We start from the raw sequence: 13,009 nt of genomic DNA, 5'->3' as shown, positions 1-13,009 counted from the left end.
GCCCTTTTGTGAGCATAGTACACCCCTCTCTCCTCTCCTAAACAATTAGCACTTAAAAACAATAAAAATGCTCTCTTGTATAAGAATGTCCGTCCCATCTTCCAACGCAGCTACAGAGCTGTTATGACTACAGTGGTGAAGACACAGAACAGGAAGAGTTTAGCCTCTGACAAGTAATACAGTTTGTGCAAATTGCAATGTGTCAGTATTAAAGAAAATCATGGTCTTTGTCCCCTTACTTCACCCAAGGCAGCCGAGCCAATTCCAGATATTCTTAGAAACAAATGTAATGTCCAGTCCTTTGTGTCTGCCCTGCTGTATCTCCACATTTTAGCAGCTAGATACTGAGTGGCCACAACAGCAAGATACGAATGTCATCCCTTCTGCTCAAAGTTCCCAACCCTCTGGCCAAGATATAAAGGTTCGGAAGGACAGTTTAATACATACACTGGCAACACTAATACTGATTTCCAAATTTGTCAATCTGCCTTAAAACCAATTACACATAAACAACCACAATTTACCAACATTTACAGATCAGTGCTACCAAAAGAACCAAGGCAAGCATCAATGTCCATACTTCCTTCCCCTTAGAGAACTTGCAATTTACTAGTATCCAGAAACTATGTTAGCCACTGCAATTTGCAAAGTAAAATATGACAAATGATAGTGAGAAAACAAGAGTTCCTTAAAAGGAAAAGAAAACAAAACAAACAGAACAGGAAGTCAAATCTTAGTTTGGTCATAAGTAATCCAACTGGACAGACATCCTGCTACCTAAAAGAGAATATGTTCAACTAATTAAAAATAGGTCAAAATTGCCTTGCTAGCTTAGTATATGGGTCAAGTTTTGCTACATCCTAGGAAAACTACCAAAAATAGATAATAGCAAAGATACCAGTGCACTTTCACATGAGCTTTGTTTTTTGTAAGTCTATGACAAACTGAATTAAGCCATTTCTACATTATAGAAATTACACAATTATTTGCAGACTAATTTTTCCATCTGTGGCTAACCCATGCCACATACGTTTACTTCTGCAGCTGAATTATATACAACCCTGTAGTTAAGCCTTTCGTCTACCAGATCTATTACAGAGCATAAAGAGAAGAAAATTTAAAAGAAAAAAAAAATTAATCTGCATTTGCACCTAAACTTACATGGGTTACTGATTATATTCAACTGAACTAATGGGTACAGCACAAAAAATAACCTTGAAAAATAAAGCAGTGCTTAATAGTATACAGAAGAAAAAATATAGACAAAGTCCTTATTCTTACATACCCTTACAGCTTACCAATATTGATGTGACTTAGATGCAGCCACAAGAGGAACTCAGGACACTGGTACACTCCAGACAATACAGAATTGGGTCTCATTACTAGACGGTGGAAAACAAAACATTATATTAATATAACAACCCATGCTTACACAGGGAAAGAATAAGAGCAAAGCTAAGAAAGTACAGAATACAGGAGAGAACCATATAACTCCATGTGGCTGGAACACAGAGGGAAGGAATGAGTAGTGAGAAAGGAAGCTAAAGGGAAAGGCTTGAAGGTCTCCTAAGTCCCGTTAAGGAGCTTGGACTCCATCTAACAGGGTAATGGTTTCAAAATTTTTTGAAGTGTTTCTCTCCCCCCTGCCCTAAGTCTTTTTTAAGCAATACCAGTAAACAGTAAATGAGATAAAAGGGAGCTGCTCTAGTTGAAGAGCATAGACTTATAAAGCCTTGACTCTCCCCAACTTCCACACAAGAGAGAACCCAGAGAAAGATGAGATGATCTCAGAAGAACAGGGTCTATAAAGGAAGGCTTTACTACGAAAGGCAGAGGGAACAGAAAGAACACTCTTCTAGAAGAAATGAATTTGAGGTCACAGCTAACTGGCTATGTAACTAAGTAAATCAATATGGCTCAGTTTCCTTGCAGGTAAACACATGTCTCATCCACCCATAACTGCACATAGGAGAGTAGAAGGAAACAGATCTGAAAGTATTAATAGGCTGTAATTTGTAACTGACTATAGTAACAAGTGTAGTGGCACCTAAATTATATCTGGTAGGATAGGTGTGATTTCAACATATAGAAATGGGAGAAGGAAGGGCTTCCAACCAAGAAAAGCAGTGAGTAGAGGGACAGAAACAAAATATGGAGGGCTTTGGGTGAACAATTTGGCTAGAGCATGAAGAATGGAGCAATGACAAGTTTTCCTTAAGTGAGCTTTTATGCCAAACCACTTGTTGTTTTCCCCATAAGTTGAGAATTTCAGATCAAGCATACATGAATATTTCAACAAATGGTGCTGGGACAACTTGAGTAGCCACATGAAAAGAATGACAGTTGGGCCCCACTTCACACCACATGCAAAAATTAACTCCAAATGGACCGAAAGTCTAAATGTAAGACCTAAAATGGTAAAACTCTTATAAATCTTTACGACCTTGGATTAGGTAATTGTTTCCTAAATATTACAACAAAACCACAAGCAGCCTAAGAAAAAAAAATAAGTCATATTTCATCAAATTAACAAATTTTGTCATTGAGCCGGGCCAATGCACTCTCCCCTACCTCCTTCCCTAATTTTTTTTTTTTTTTTGCAGTATGTGGGCCTCTCACTGTTGTGGCCTCTCCCATTGCGGAGCACAGGCTCCGGACACGCAGGCCCAGCGGCCACGGCTCACGGGCCCAGCCGCTCCGCGGCATGTGGGATCTTCCCGGACCGGGCAGGAACCCGTGTCCCCTGCATCGGCAGGCAGACTCTCAACCACTGCGCCACCAGGGAAGCCCCCTAATCTTTTGAAGTTGCTACTCTCTTGATCCTTTCTCTAATTATATGGTTCTCAAGTTCTTTTCTACTCCAAGTATCTTGGCAGATGTGGGAAAGGTCAGGAGGAAATAAAAATTTCCAGGGGACCATTGGTAGTTTGATAAAGACTCCCATCTCAATTCGTTCAGGAACATAAAGTCACCTCAATATATACCATTCCCCATTTCAAATGTCAGTCCCTCGATGTTTAAATATTGCATAATTTTTTCAAATATATTAAAAGCTAAATTACATAAAAATTAACTTACATATAGCATAACTATATTAACGGGATAGTCAATCCTTCCAAACTCTTTTTTAAGTTTCTGACATCCTTAAGAATCAAATACCTGGTCTCTGCAATCAGTCCCCAAATAATCTAGAGTATTTCCTGATTAAAGGATGCGTAAACCCTTGCCATAACCTTTCTAACCTCTTTACTAGTCCATCAGAATCCTGAGAGAGCAACACAATCACTGAAGGTCTAAAAGTATATTGCCAAATACTTGGAAATAGTACCAGGCTGAAAGATTAGAACACTTAATATGTATTGATATATGTTTAGCTGCAGGTATCTAATATTATAGTTTTTAAAAGAGCAAAACCTTTCTGAGCTGTGCTCAAGTCATGTCTGGTGGAATGAGCAAAATAAGAAGGAAAATGGGAGTACTAAATACTGATCCAAAAATCAGTATCATTATGGTTTTAAAGCAGTTTTACGTACTTTCCCACTTATTTCCCACAGTCACCCTGGCACTTACAAAGAGCAATCTAAGACTGTCCTTTAAGAATAAAGCATTTAGGGCTTCCCTGGTGGCGCAGTGGTTAAGAATCCGCCTGCCAATGCAGGGGACACGGGTTCAAGCCCTGGTCCGAAAGATCCCACATGCCGCGGAGCAGCTAAGCCCTTGCGCCACAACTACTGAGCCTGCGCTCTGGAGCCCGTGCTCCGCAACAAGAGAAGCCACCGCAATGAGAAGCCCACACTCAGCAACAAAGAGTAGCCCCCGCTCACCGCAACTAGAGAAAGCCCGCGTGCAGCAACGAAGACCCAGCACAGCCAAAAATAAATAAATAAATAATGATTAAAAAAATAAAATTTAAAAAAAAGAATAAAGCATTTAGATTAAATTTATAGAAGTCCTTATAGTCATGGTCTCACCACCTGCACCACTGTTTCTCCATTTCTCTAAGTAAAGCCTGCAGCAAACACACATGAATGGTCAAAGGCAGTCAGTAAACTAACTGAGAACACTTTACAACATGTATTCCGCACACCACGCCGTATCCATCCAAAGCAAAAGGCCCAGCTGACAAAGAAATCATGGAATACCGTTCAGCTAGATAGAAAAAATGTAAATGGATAGTCAAGATCTTCGCGAAAGACGCGTTTCACTGAAACACTTCAACCAATGCTGGCTAACAACTAACCTGACTTCCTGTCTTCAAGAGCTAACTTTCAAACCTAAATGCAACCAGATCCAAAAGCCCATTATCTACATATTTCATTCATGCCACCTCTGCTTTTGGGTTGGGTACTGGGGAGTGAGACATCATATTAAACCTTACTTTACCATTCTCAACATAAGGAAGCAGAAACCATTCCAACATACTAGTTCTCAAGTTAGTTGTTCAGGAATGAACAGGGACTCTTTCTTACCCAATATCTAAAATAAACTTTTCTTTATTATCAAGTCTGTGATTTTTTCTGGTCTCCAAAACTATATTCCTCGAATAATTTGGGGGGTAAAGGGAGTGATTGGGCAATGGGAAGGGAGGGGAAGGTTTTACAAATTTCATTATCACCACATGATGACCACTACTCAGAAACTGCTCAATCACGCAGAATGCCCCTAGAGCAGCAATTTTCGAAATGTGTTCAGGGAACTTCTACCCCTCCCCCCAACTTTTTGGATGGGGAAGGGCACAGACTCAAACCATTTTCATAATACGTATTAAGGTACTATTTGCTTTTTCACTGCCGTTCTCTCATGAGTGGAGTTTTCCAAAAGCTAAGAGACGTGATACTACAACAGATTATAAAGTAATGCCACCTTTCTCATTCAATTTTTTTATTAAAAAAAAATGTTAGGGCTTCCCTGGTGGCACAGTGGTTGAGGGCCCGCCTGCCAATGCAGGGGACACAGGTTTGTGCCCTGGTCCGGGAGGATCCCACATGCCGTGGAGCGGCTGGGCCCGTGAGCCATGGCCGCTGAGCCTGCACGTCCGGAGCCTGTGCTCCGCAACGGGGAGGCCACAACAGTGAGAGGACCGCGTACCGCCAAAAAAAAAAAAAAAAAAAATGTTATTATACTTACACGAAGTATCCAGAGTTGTCAATTTCAGAGACAGAAAGCAAAACGGTGGTTTCTGAGATGGGAGAATGGGGAGTTAGTGTTTGATGGGTACAGAGTTTCAGTTGGGGAAGATGAAAAATATCTGGAAAGGTGGTGACGATCGCACAACAGTGTGAATATACTTAATGCCATAGAACTGCATGCTTAAAATGGTAAATTTTACATCATGTATATTTTACTACAATTGAAAAAAAGCACAGGTAATGTTAATTTCTAATGGACTTATTATTCTAAAATGCATTATAAAACCCTCAGTTTAAATTTCTAATAATGTAAATATCTACAGATATAATCTACACGACCAAAACCTTTTAGGTTCCACAGTATTTCCAAGTGTGTGCAAAGTGATCCTAAGACCGAGAAGCTTGAGAACCACTGCCCCAGAGTACGGTCAGTTCTGTAAGTCTTCCACTGCATTCTTTACCCCCATTAATCTAGTTAGCATCCACCACCAAACGCAAACAAAAGCTATGGTGTCAAGTCCATCAGGGCCATCTCCGAGGTGGATAGGAGACATGTTCTCATATCTTGAGGTCAACAAGACATGGGTTTCACTATTTTTTTTTTTTTTGCTACAGGTATTAAAGGCATTCAACCATAGCGTGTAGAATATTATACCCCTAATATACAGCAACCAACAATTACAGTGAGCACCCATATACCCACCACCCAGATCCTACCATTAACCTTTTACCAAACTGCTTTATCAAATATCCGTCCATTTCTACTAGTTTTTGTGTAAACTGAGACATCAGTACAGGAATATCACTAACTAGAGTTTATTTTCTTTTGAAGCAAAAATTTACATACAATGAAATGAACAAATGTTAAGCGCATATTTGCTGAGTATCCACAAATGCATATACATGTGTAACGCAAATCCATACCAACACAAAGAACATTACAATCACCACAGAAAGTTCTCTCCTGCCCCTTTCAGTCAGTCCCTGCCTCCATCCCGAGGTCACCACTCTTCTGATTTTTTCACCCAAAGACTACTTCTGCTTGTTCTAGAATTTCATATAAATAGAATGACATTACGTACTATTTTGTACAAAGCTTCTTTCACTTAGCGTGTATTTGAAATTCATTTACACTATAGTATGCGTCAGTAGTCCTGAATAGTATCCCACTGTATGAATATACCTGTTTATCCTTTTTCCTACTAATGGATTGTTTTCAGTTTTCTGCTCTTAGAACAAAGCTGCTATGGTCATTCTTGTACAGGTCTTTCCTCTTGTGTAAGTACGTAAGAGTAGAAATTTTCTAGGAGTGAAAACCCTTTAATTATGGAAAACTGCAAACATATACAAGAGAAGAGAGAATAGTATAATGAATTCCCATTAAAGCCAGTTGCAACTATATTAATTCACAGACACACTTGTTTCATCTATAACCCTCACCCATTATTTTGAAGTTCTAGGTATCATCATCATTTTGTCTTTAAACACTTCAATATGCAAACAATGTTTTCGAATCTGGTCAAGTTATTTATCATGAGATATTTCAGGAACCTTCATTGTTGATTTACCCATGGATTAAGAGTTTAATTAAAGTAGAAATGGATGAACTATAGTTTTTTTTCTTTTCTCATCTTTTCAAATGATGCCTCTCTACCATCCCCCCTTGATACCTAGAAAGTCAATGGTACAAAGATATTTTCCGTTGTTACTCTGAAAGAACTAGTGCTAAATACAAAAATGGTATTGATAAATATCAAAAAGGAATAAATAAACATCAATATGATCAAGCAGATTTCCCAACTGCCAAGCACCTTGAATTAACTAATCCCATGCTATGGTATCATTTTATAAGTGAAACTGTATATGAGACTCAAAAAAAAAAAAAAAAGTCTGGTAACCGGCCCTTTATGATAACAAAGGTAGTCCTCATTACATTCAAAACTGAACAAGGAGGTAAAATTTCAACCATTCCAGTCACTAGATTTTTGTTAACCTGAAACAACTGTCTGCGCTGGAGAGGGTAAGGGGAAATGGCCTTTCTCAACAACAGCTGATGACAGTATAAACATATAAAATCTTTTCAGAGGGCTATCTGGGGGAAAAAAAATGCATATCTTCTGACTGGAAATTTCATTTCCCAAAACTTAACCTAAGTAAATGCTAGCATAAAGCACGCAACAAGGATGTCCTTCCCAGTGTTGTTTATAAAAGAGAAAAATTTGTTTACAACCTAAATGTTCAGTGGGCCATTAGTATAATTATGCAACATCCAAATAAACACACAGTACAGTCTGGAAAGTCCGGAACCACATATGCCAAACTATTAATGGCAGTTATGAAGGAGAGGGGAATATTTGCTGTTATCAATTTTAACTGCCTCTTCCTAAATAGATTTCACTATAATTTCAGTTGGATCATTTTTCTCTGTGCCAAGTTTTTTTTAAAAGAAAAAAGCACAGGGCCTTGGAGGTAAACCCTGGGGTGGAACTTTGAAAATGCAGGACCCACTGAGTAAGTGCCAGAAAGGTGAACTGCAGAGTTAAATAACATACACACAAGAGTGACAAAGAAAAAAAAAATAGCTGAAGTCTAGACAAAGGGTTCTGACAAGATGCCAATATATTAATAAGAATCTAAAGGACAGGTGTGATACAATTCAATACAACTTAATACTGCTTGTTTTATTTATAACCTAACCCAGAGTTTCTCAACCTCAGTCATTACTGACATTTGGGCTGGGTAATTTTTTGTGGTGGGGGATTTTCCTATGCCTCACGTGATGCTTAGCAGCATTTAGGTTTCTACTCACAGTATATCAATAGCATCTCCCCACTCTCACCCCAGCCTTGACAACCAAAAACTATCTCCAGAACTTGCCAAATGTCCCCTGGCGGGTAAATTCACCCTGGCTGAGAACCACTGATCAAACCTTATACTTCTATGCCTGTATGTACAATATGTATGTCCATTCCATTTCACTCTTCAGAAACAACTCTTAGCTTCAAGAAGCTTACACTCTTAAATGCAAAAAATCCAAAAGTCAAGTTTTAAAATTTTACTGCAATATCCTTCATATAAGGAGGGCTTCAAAATTATAGACTGAGTTTTGTCCACCACAGATCTATCCTCCCTCCCTCCTAACTTACAAACACTTATTAAACTGTATAAATTCCTCAAAACACTGTGATCTTTAGTCAGCTACTATGTTATTTAGGGCCAAATGTGTTTCATATACTTTCATCTGGAGTCACACCACCTGGGTTCAAATCCTTGCTCTACCACTCACTAGTTCTGTGATACGGACCAAGTTACTTAACTTCCTTATGCCCCCGTTTTCTCAACTTTAAAACATAAATAATACTATCAACCTAACTAATGGGAACACAGTGAGTATATCAAGTGCTTAAAACAGTACTTAGTATATAATAGTAAATGCCCATTAAATGTCAGTTATTACCTATTATTTTAACTACAGGCCTATAAAGGCAAGAACCATCATCACCAATTTATAGATAAAGAAACAGAGGCTGAGAGAAACTTGCCTGCAGTCACAAAATTATAAGGTTATGGAGCAATGACCCCAAAACAGTCAGTCTTGATTCCAGAGCCCATAACTTTTCCATCATGTCAAAAAGATTACATTAAGACTCATTAACTATCAAGAACAACATATTGGTCTTACTTCAAAACAACAACTAGCACTAGACATATTTTCATTAAGAGATTAATTTAGAACACAACTAAATTCACGCACATTATGGAATTAAGATTACAGGGCTTTTACACACCAGAGACAAATCTCAGTTTCTATATATTTTAAATGATTCTTTCTTAAAAAAAAAAATCACAACATAGACCCTTAATTCCTGAAACCGTTTATACATTATACTAAAGCAACCTACTGAAAATAGTCTAATAAAAAGACCATTAACACAGAAGGATAACATGGGGTTGCCTGAGACGGAGGTTATCTTGTAACTACATTCTCTAAGTGTCCTGCTCTTACTCCAAGGTCATGAACTTTGTATGTGATATTTGTTCTCAGGTCCCAGAAGGGCTTTGTGGACCCCTCCGATTTCTTCAATTACCCTTACCTCACACCCCAGTTCTTAATGACTCTTAAACACCTTGTTCAAGTTTTTAACCACTGCCCGGTTGTCATACAACTTACAGTATTAACCTTTCTCACTTAAACTTTGCTATTTCCAACACTGCTTACTAGGATCACCAATGACTTCCGCACCCCCTCTTCCTGAAGACATTTCACTGAAGTCGTTAGTTTTTCCACATTTCTTAAATGATTGACGACATGTTCCTCTTCAACCTGGACTATAAAAACTACCCATTTTAGAGTTGGAAGTCAGGGCACAGGTGGAATGACTGGGACCATATAACTCTATAGTCCCAAAGTATCAGAATTGGAACAGACTTAGAAATTTTAGCCCAACCTCTGGTTTCACAAATGACACTGAGAGACAGAGATAACTCGGTATATCTTCCTCTGTAACTTCCCTTAGATTCTACGAAGAGTTTGGTCTTGGCCGTTTGTTAATTCCTTTTGCTCTTTAGATTACATATTTGGATTTTAACATTTTTTACTGCCTATGCAATTCAATAACCTCTTTCAGTACAGTGATTATCAACAGGGTTGAGAGTTGTCTGCCATGTTCATTTCCAGTAAACAGTCCAAATAATTCCACCCTGAACCTACTCTATGAAATAGAAAGATGAGGCTGAGAATCTCTGCTATTTAAAACCAAGATTTTGCCTAGCCCTCCACATTACTCTTTTATTAGCCTTCTCTAACAAGTCAGTGTCATCCACTTGCTCTACACTAAATTCTCCTTCCTGTTCACCAAAGGGGGGAAAAGAGAGAAAACCTAATTTTGGCACTCACGTTCAGCAACTTTAGATTTCATTCTTCTTTCCCCATTATTTGACAGACTCCTGATTAAATCACTAATTTACCAATTCTCAAATTCTTGTTCACTTGTCTATCACTTCCTTATCTATCAGTTCAGATTACAAACCGGAAATTAGCACCCAAACCATGAATTCTAGGTACTGCCACCTGCACCTCATTCGAAAATCTTCAGCGTCTTCCCACTGTCAATCAAATGAGAAAAATTCCCTCTGACATTCTCTTATTTAGTTCTTCTCTTCTTTTACAGGCTTTTCTCCTGCACCAGCTCTGCACATATTCTGCTCTTCATACAGAAACCTTCTTCCATGAATAAGGCCCATCCTGTATACTTCTTCTGCTTGGAATATATTGACACCCCCCAGCTTGATCCCCCTCCCTCAATGATCATTCCAAAAGCCACCCCCTGTAAAGCTTTTCCTGAGGTTTGTTTCCTTTAAACCACATAGCATTTTATTCATAACCATCTTACGGGAATTATATATTATTTACATTTGGCTATTTCTCATATGCACTCCTTATTATAAATTACTGGAGGACAAAATCTACCGTTTTCAGCATTGCTCTTCCCCATGCTGCTTTAGCACAGTGCCTTGCACATGCTAAGCTCTCAAATACAGCGGCCAACTTGACAATGGGCTTTTTCCTCAGGACTTTCTTCGGAGGTTGGCCGTTAAGTCACAATTAGTCTTTTAAGCCATTTCACTAATAAAAATATTTTATTTATTCCTTGGTGTCTGATGAATCAACTCTTCTATTTCACTTAGTATATATGAAGAAAACAGAACAAACAAACAAACAAAACCTGTCCTAATTTCAGGGGTTCTCTCCTACTGAAATGATATATTTGGTCTCTATTTCAAGTCACTTATCAGCTAAGCAAAGTCTCCTCTACTTAGGCCATTAGAGAAACTAAAATTTATACGAGCCACAAAATAAAACAAATATTCCCAGCTAACTTGCTAGAGAACAGGTAAAATTCTGTGGTAATTCTGAATTGCTGCAGGGTAAGTAACAAACTGCAAAACAATAACAGAACAAAGAGATTGAAATATGCTGTGAGAGTGTCCCAAAGTAAAACATGTATCGAAAAGCTTCTCCTTAACATATGGAGTTCTTACAGTCTTCCCCGATGACAGAGTGGATGTTGTCAATAACCATTACCATATGCCACTGAAGTCGACCATCACTTTCAAGTTGGCACATTTTTTGAATACAAGCAATTCAGTTCAAAAAGCCTAAGTGTCTCCTCTATGCTAGGCAGGGAGTGGAACCTAACACATGGATGAACATAAAATCTCGCCTACATAAAGCAAATAACCTCAAAGTTTTCTCCACCTCGTACACATGCTCTGCACTGCTTCCTTCGCCCCTTTACCAGTTATCTCCGTCAGCCATGATTTCGTTTAGATCACTTGTTATTTGTACTGGAAAAATAGGTGAAATAAAAAAACTTTCCTGCCCCACGAATCTCAGGGGCAAGGAAGAAAAGGTTGGGAGAGCAAGAGGCATTTCCCCCTCTATTCCCTCTTGAAAAATCAACCAAACTAGCATGTTTGTCTTTCAAAGCCCACCTAAAACACAACGTGGAACAAACACAGCAAAAATCAGTAGGCCCCTTGGAAAAGTGGCACTTAAAAGAGGCAACCGCATCGGCTATTTCATATTTTATTAGTAGAAATGACTCTTTGCAGTATTAAAACACTTCAAAACACCTCAGGATATAATGCTGGCATTGACATTTTAAAAACTTAACTTACTGATCAAAAGATCCATACGATGACAAAGCTAAAAATGCTCTCTCTCACCAATAAGCGTGAATACAGCAGTCACCCTACTCCACCCAAAGCCACCCTAGCTAAGACTGGACAGTTCAAAACCTGGAAAGCTTTCCTCGCTTACTCCACACCAGATATGAATTCATTTCAACACCTCGGGGTTCACGTGTAGCTATGTAACAGCGAAGAAATGGTATCAAGCACCGAAATTTCCCAGGACATTTTATTCCTTTGATTTAGCTGTGCCTTTCTCGCATTTACCAAACTCTCCCCCTTCCCCGCTTTTAACAAGGAAAAAATCAACAGATACTCTTACTTGAAAAACGAGGTACCTATTCAGATTTTCGAAGTAAATTTCCATTGCTGGATTTGGGAGGAAAACCGACTTACATACGTGATCTTTATGGAAAAGGCGCCCGCCCCTTCTTTCAACGGAAGCTTGAAGCATACGAACTGATTCAATACGTTTAAAGGGTTCCCAGATCGCCTCAGGACGCTGGAAAACGATTTTCAGCCTTCTACAAACCTACTCTCATGTTTAAACTTATCTGGTGGAGGAGCAACGCAGCACCTAGGAAAGATATACTTACCACCGGAAAAAAAAAAAAAAAAGAAAAAGCATCTTCTTCATCTCAAGAACTGAAATAACGCGTTAAGGAGGCCAAGGCTAACCTCCTCAAGCCCTCTACGCGTCGGCAGGGCGTCAGGCAGGCCCCGGCCCCCACTTCGTTCCCGTTCCCGGGAAACTCCCCACGGAGAGCCTCACACAAAGGCGCCTTGGCGCCCGCCGCCCGGACGGTCGCGGACTCACCAGGACCGTGGTGCAGATGGACCGTAGTTCGGACTCCACTTTCTCCCGATAGTCCTTAATCAGCTGCAGCTTCTTGTCGGAGGTGTCGGTCTTCTGCTCGATGCTCGAGATGACCCTCCAGGCGGACCTGCGGCCCCCGACCACGTTCTTGTAGGCCACCGAGAGCAGGTTGCGCTCCTCGTTGGACAGCTCGGCGCCCTGCTCCGTTACGGCCTTCATGCAGGTGGCCATGTCGTCGTAGCGCTCGGCTTGCTCGGCCAGCTTGGCCTTCTGGATCAGCTCCGTCTTCTCCATGGGGCCGGGGACAGGACAGCGAGGGCGAGCACCGACCCGGATGCCGAGGAGGAGTGCGGAGGGCCTGCGGGCGGGC

General features: G+C 39.8%; 1 protein-coding gene across 1 annotated transcript in view; it reads right to left on the bottom strand.

Annotated features, from left to right (window-relative positions):
- Positions 1–12,968, bottom strand: part of YWHAQ (tyrosine 3-monooxygenase/tryptophan 5-monooxygenase activation protein theta) — a 31,643-nt gene extending 18,675 nt beyond the window's left edge. Inside the window, exon 1 of the mRNA XM_007456931.1 lies at positions 12,640–12,968. Coding sequence (XP_007456993.1) covers positions 12,640–12,933 — 294 coding nt within the window. The 5' untranslated portion in view covers positions 12,934–12,968. The remainder of the gene's footprint in view (positions 1–12,639) is intronic.
- Positions 12,969–13,009: the final 41 nt, after the last annotated feature.

Source organism: Lipotes vexillifer, unplaced genomic scaffold, assembly GCF_000442215.2.
Source record: "Lipotes vexillifer unplaced genomic scaffold, Lipotes_vexillifer_v1.1 scaffold390, whole genome shotgun sequence".
In the NCBI taxonomy this organism is placed as follows: Eukaryota; Metazoa; Chordata; class Mammalia; order Artiodactyla; family Lipotidae; genus Lipotes; species Lipotes vexillifer.
The sequence above is the reverse complement of the archived record's forward strand: the minus strand, read 5'-3'. Positions and strand labels throughout refer to the sequence as shown.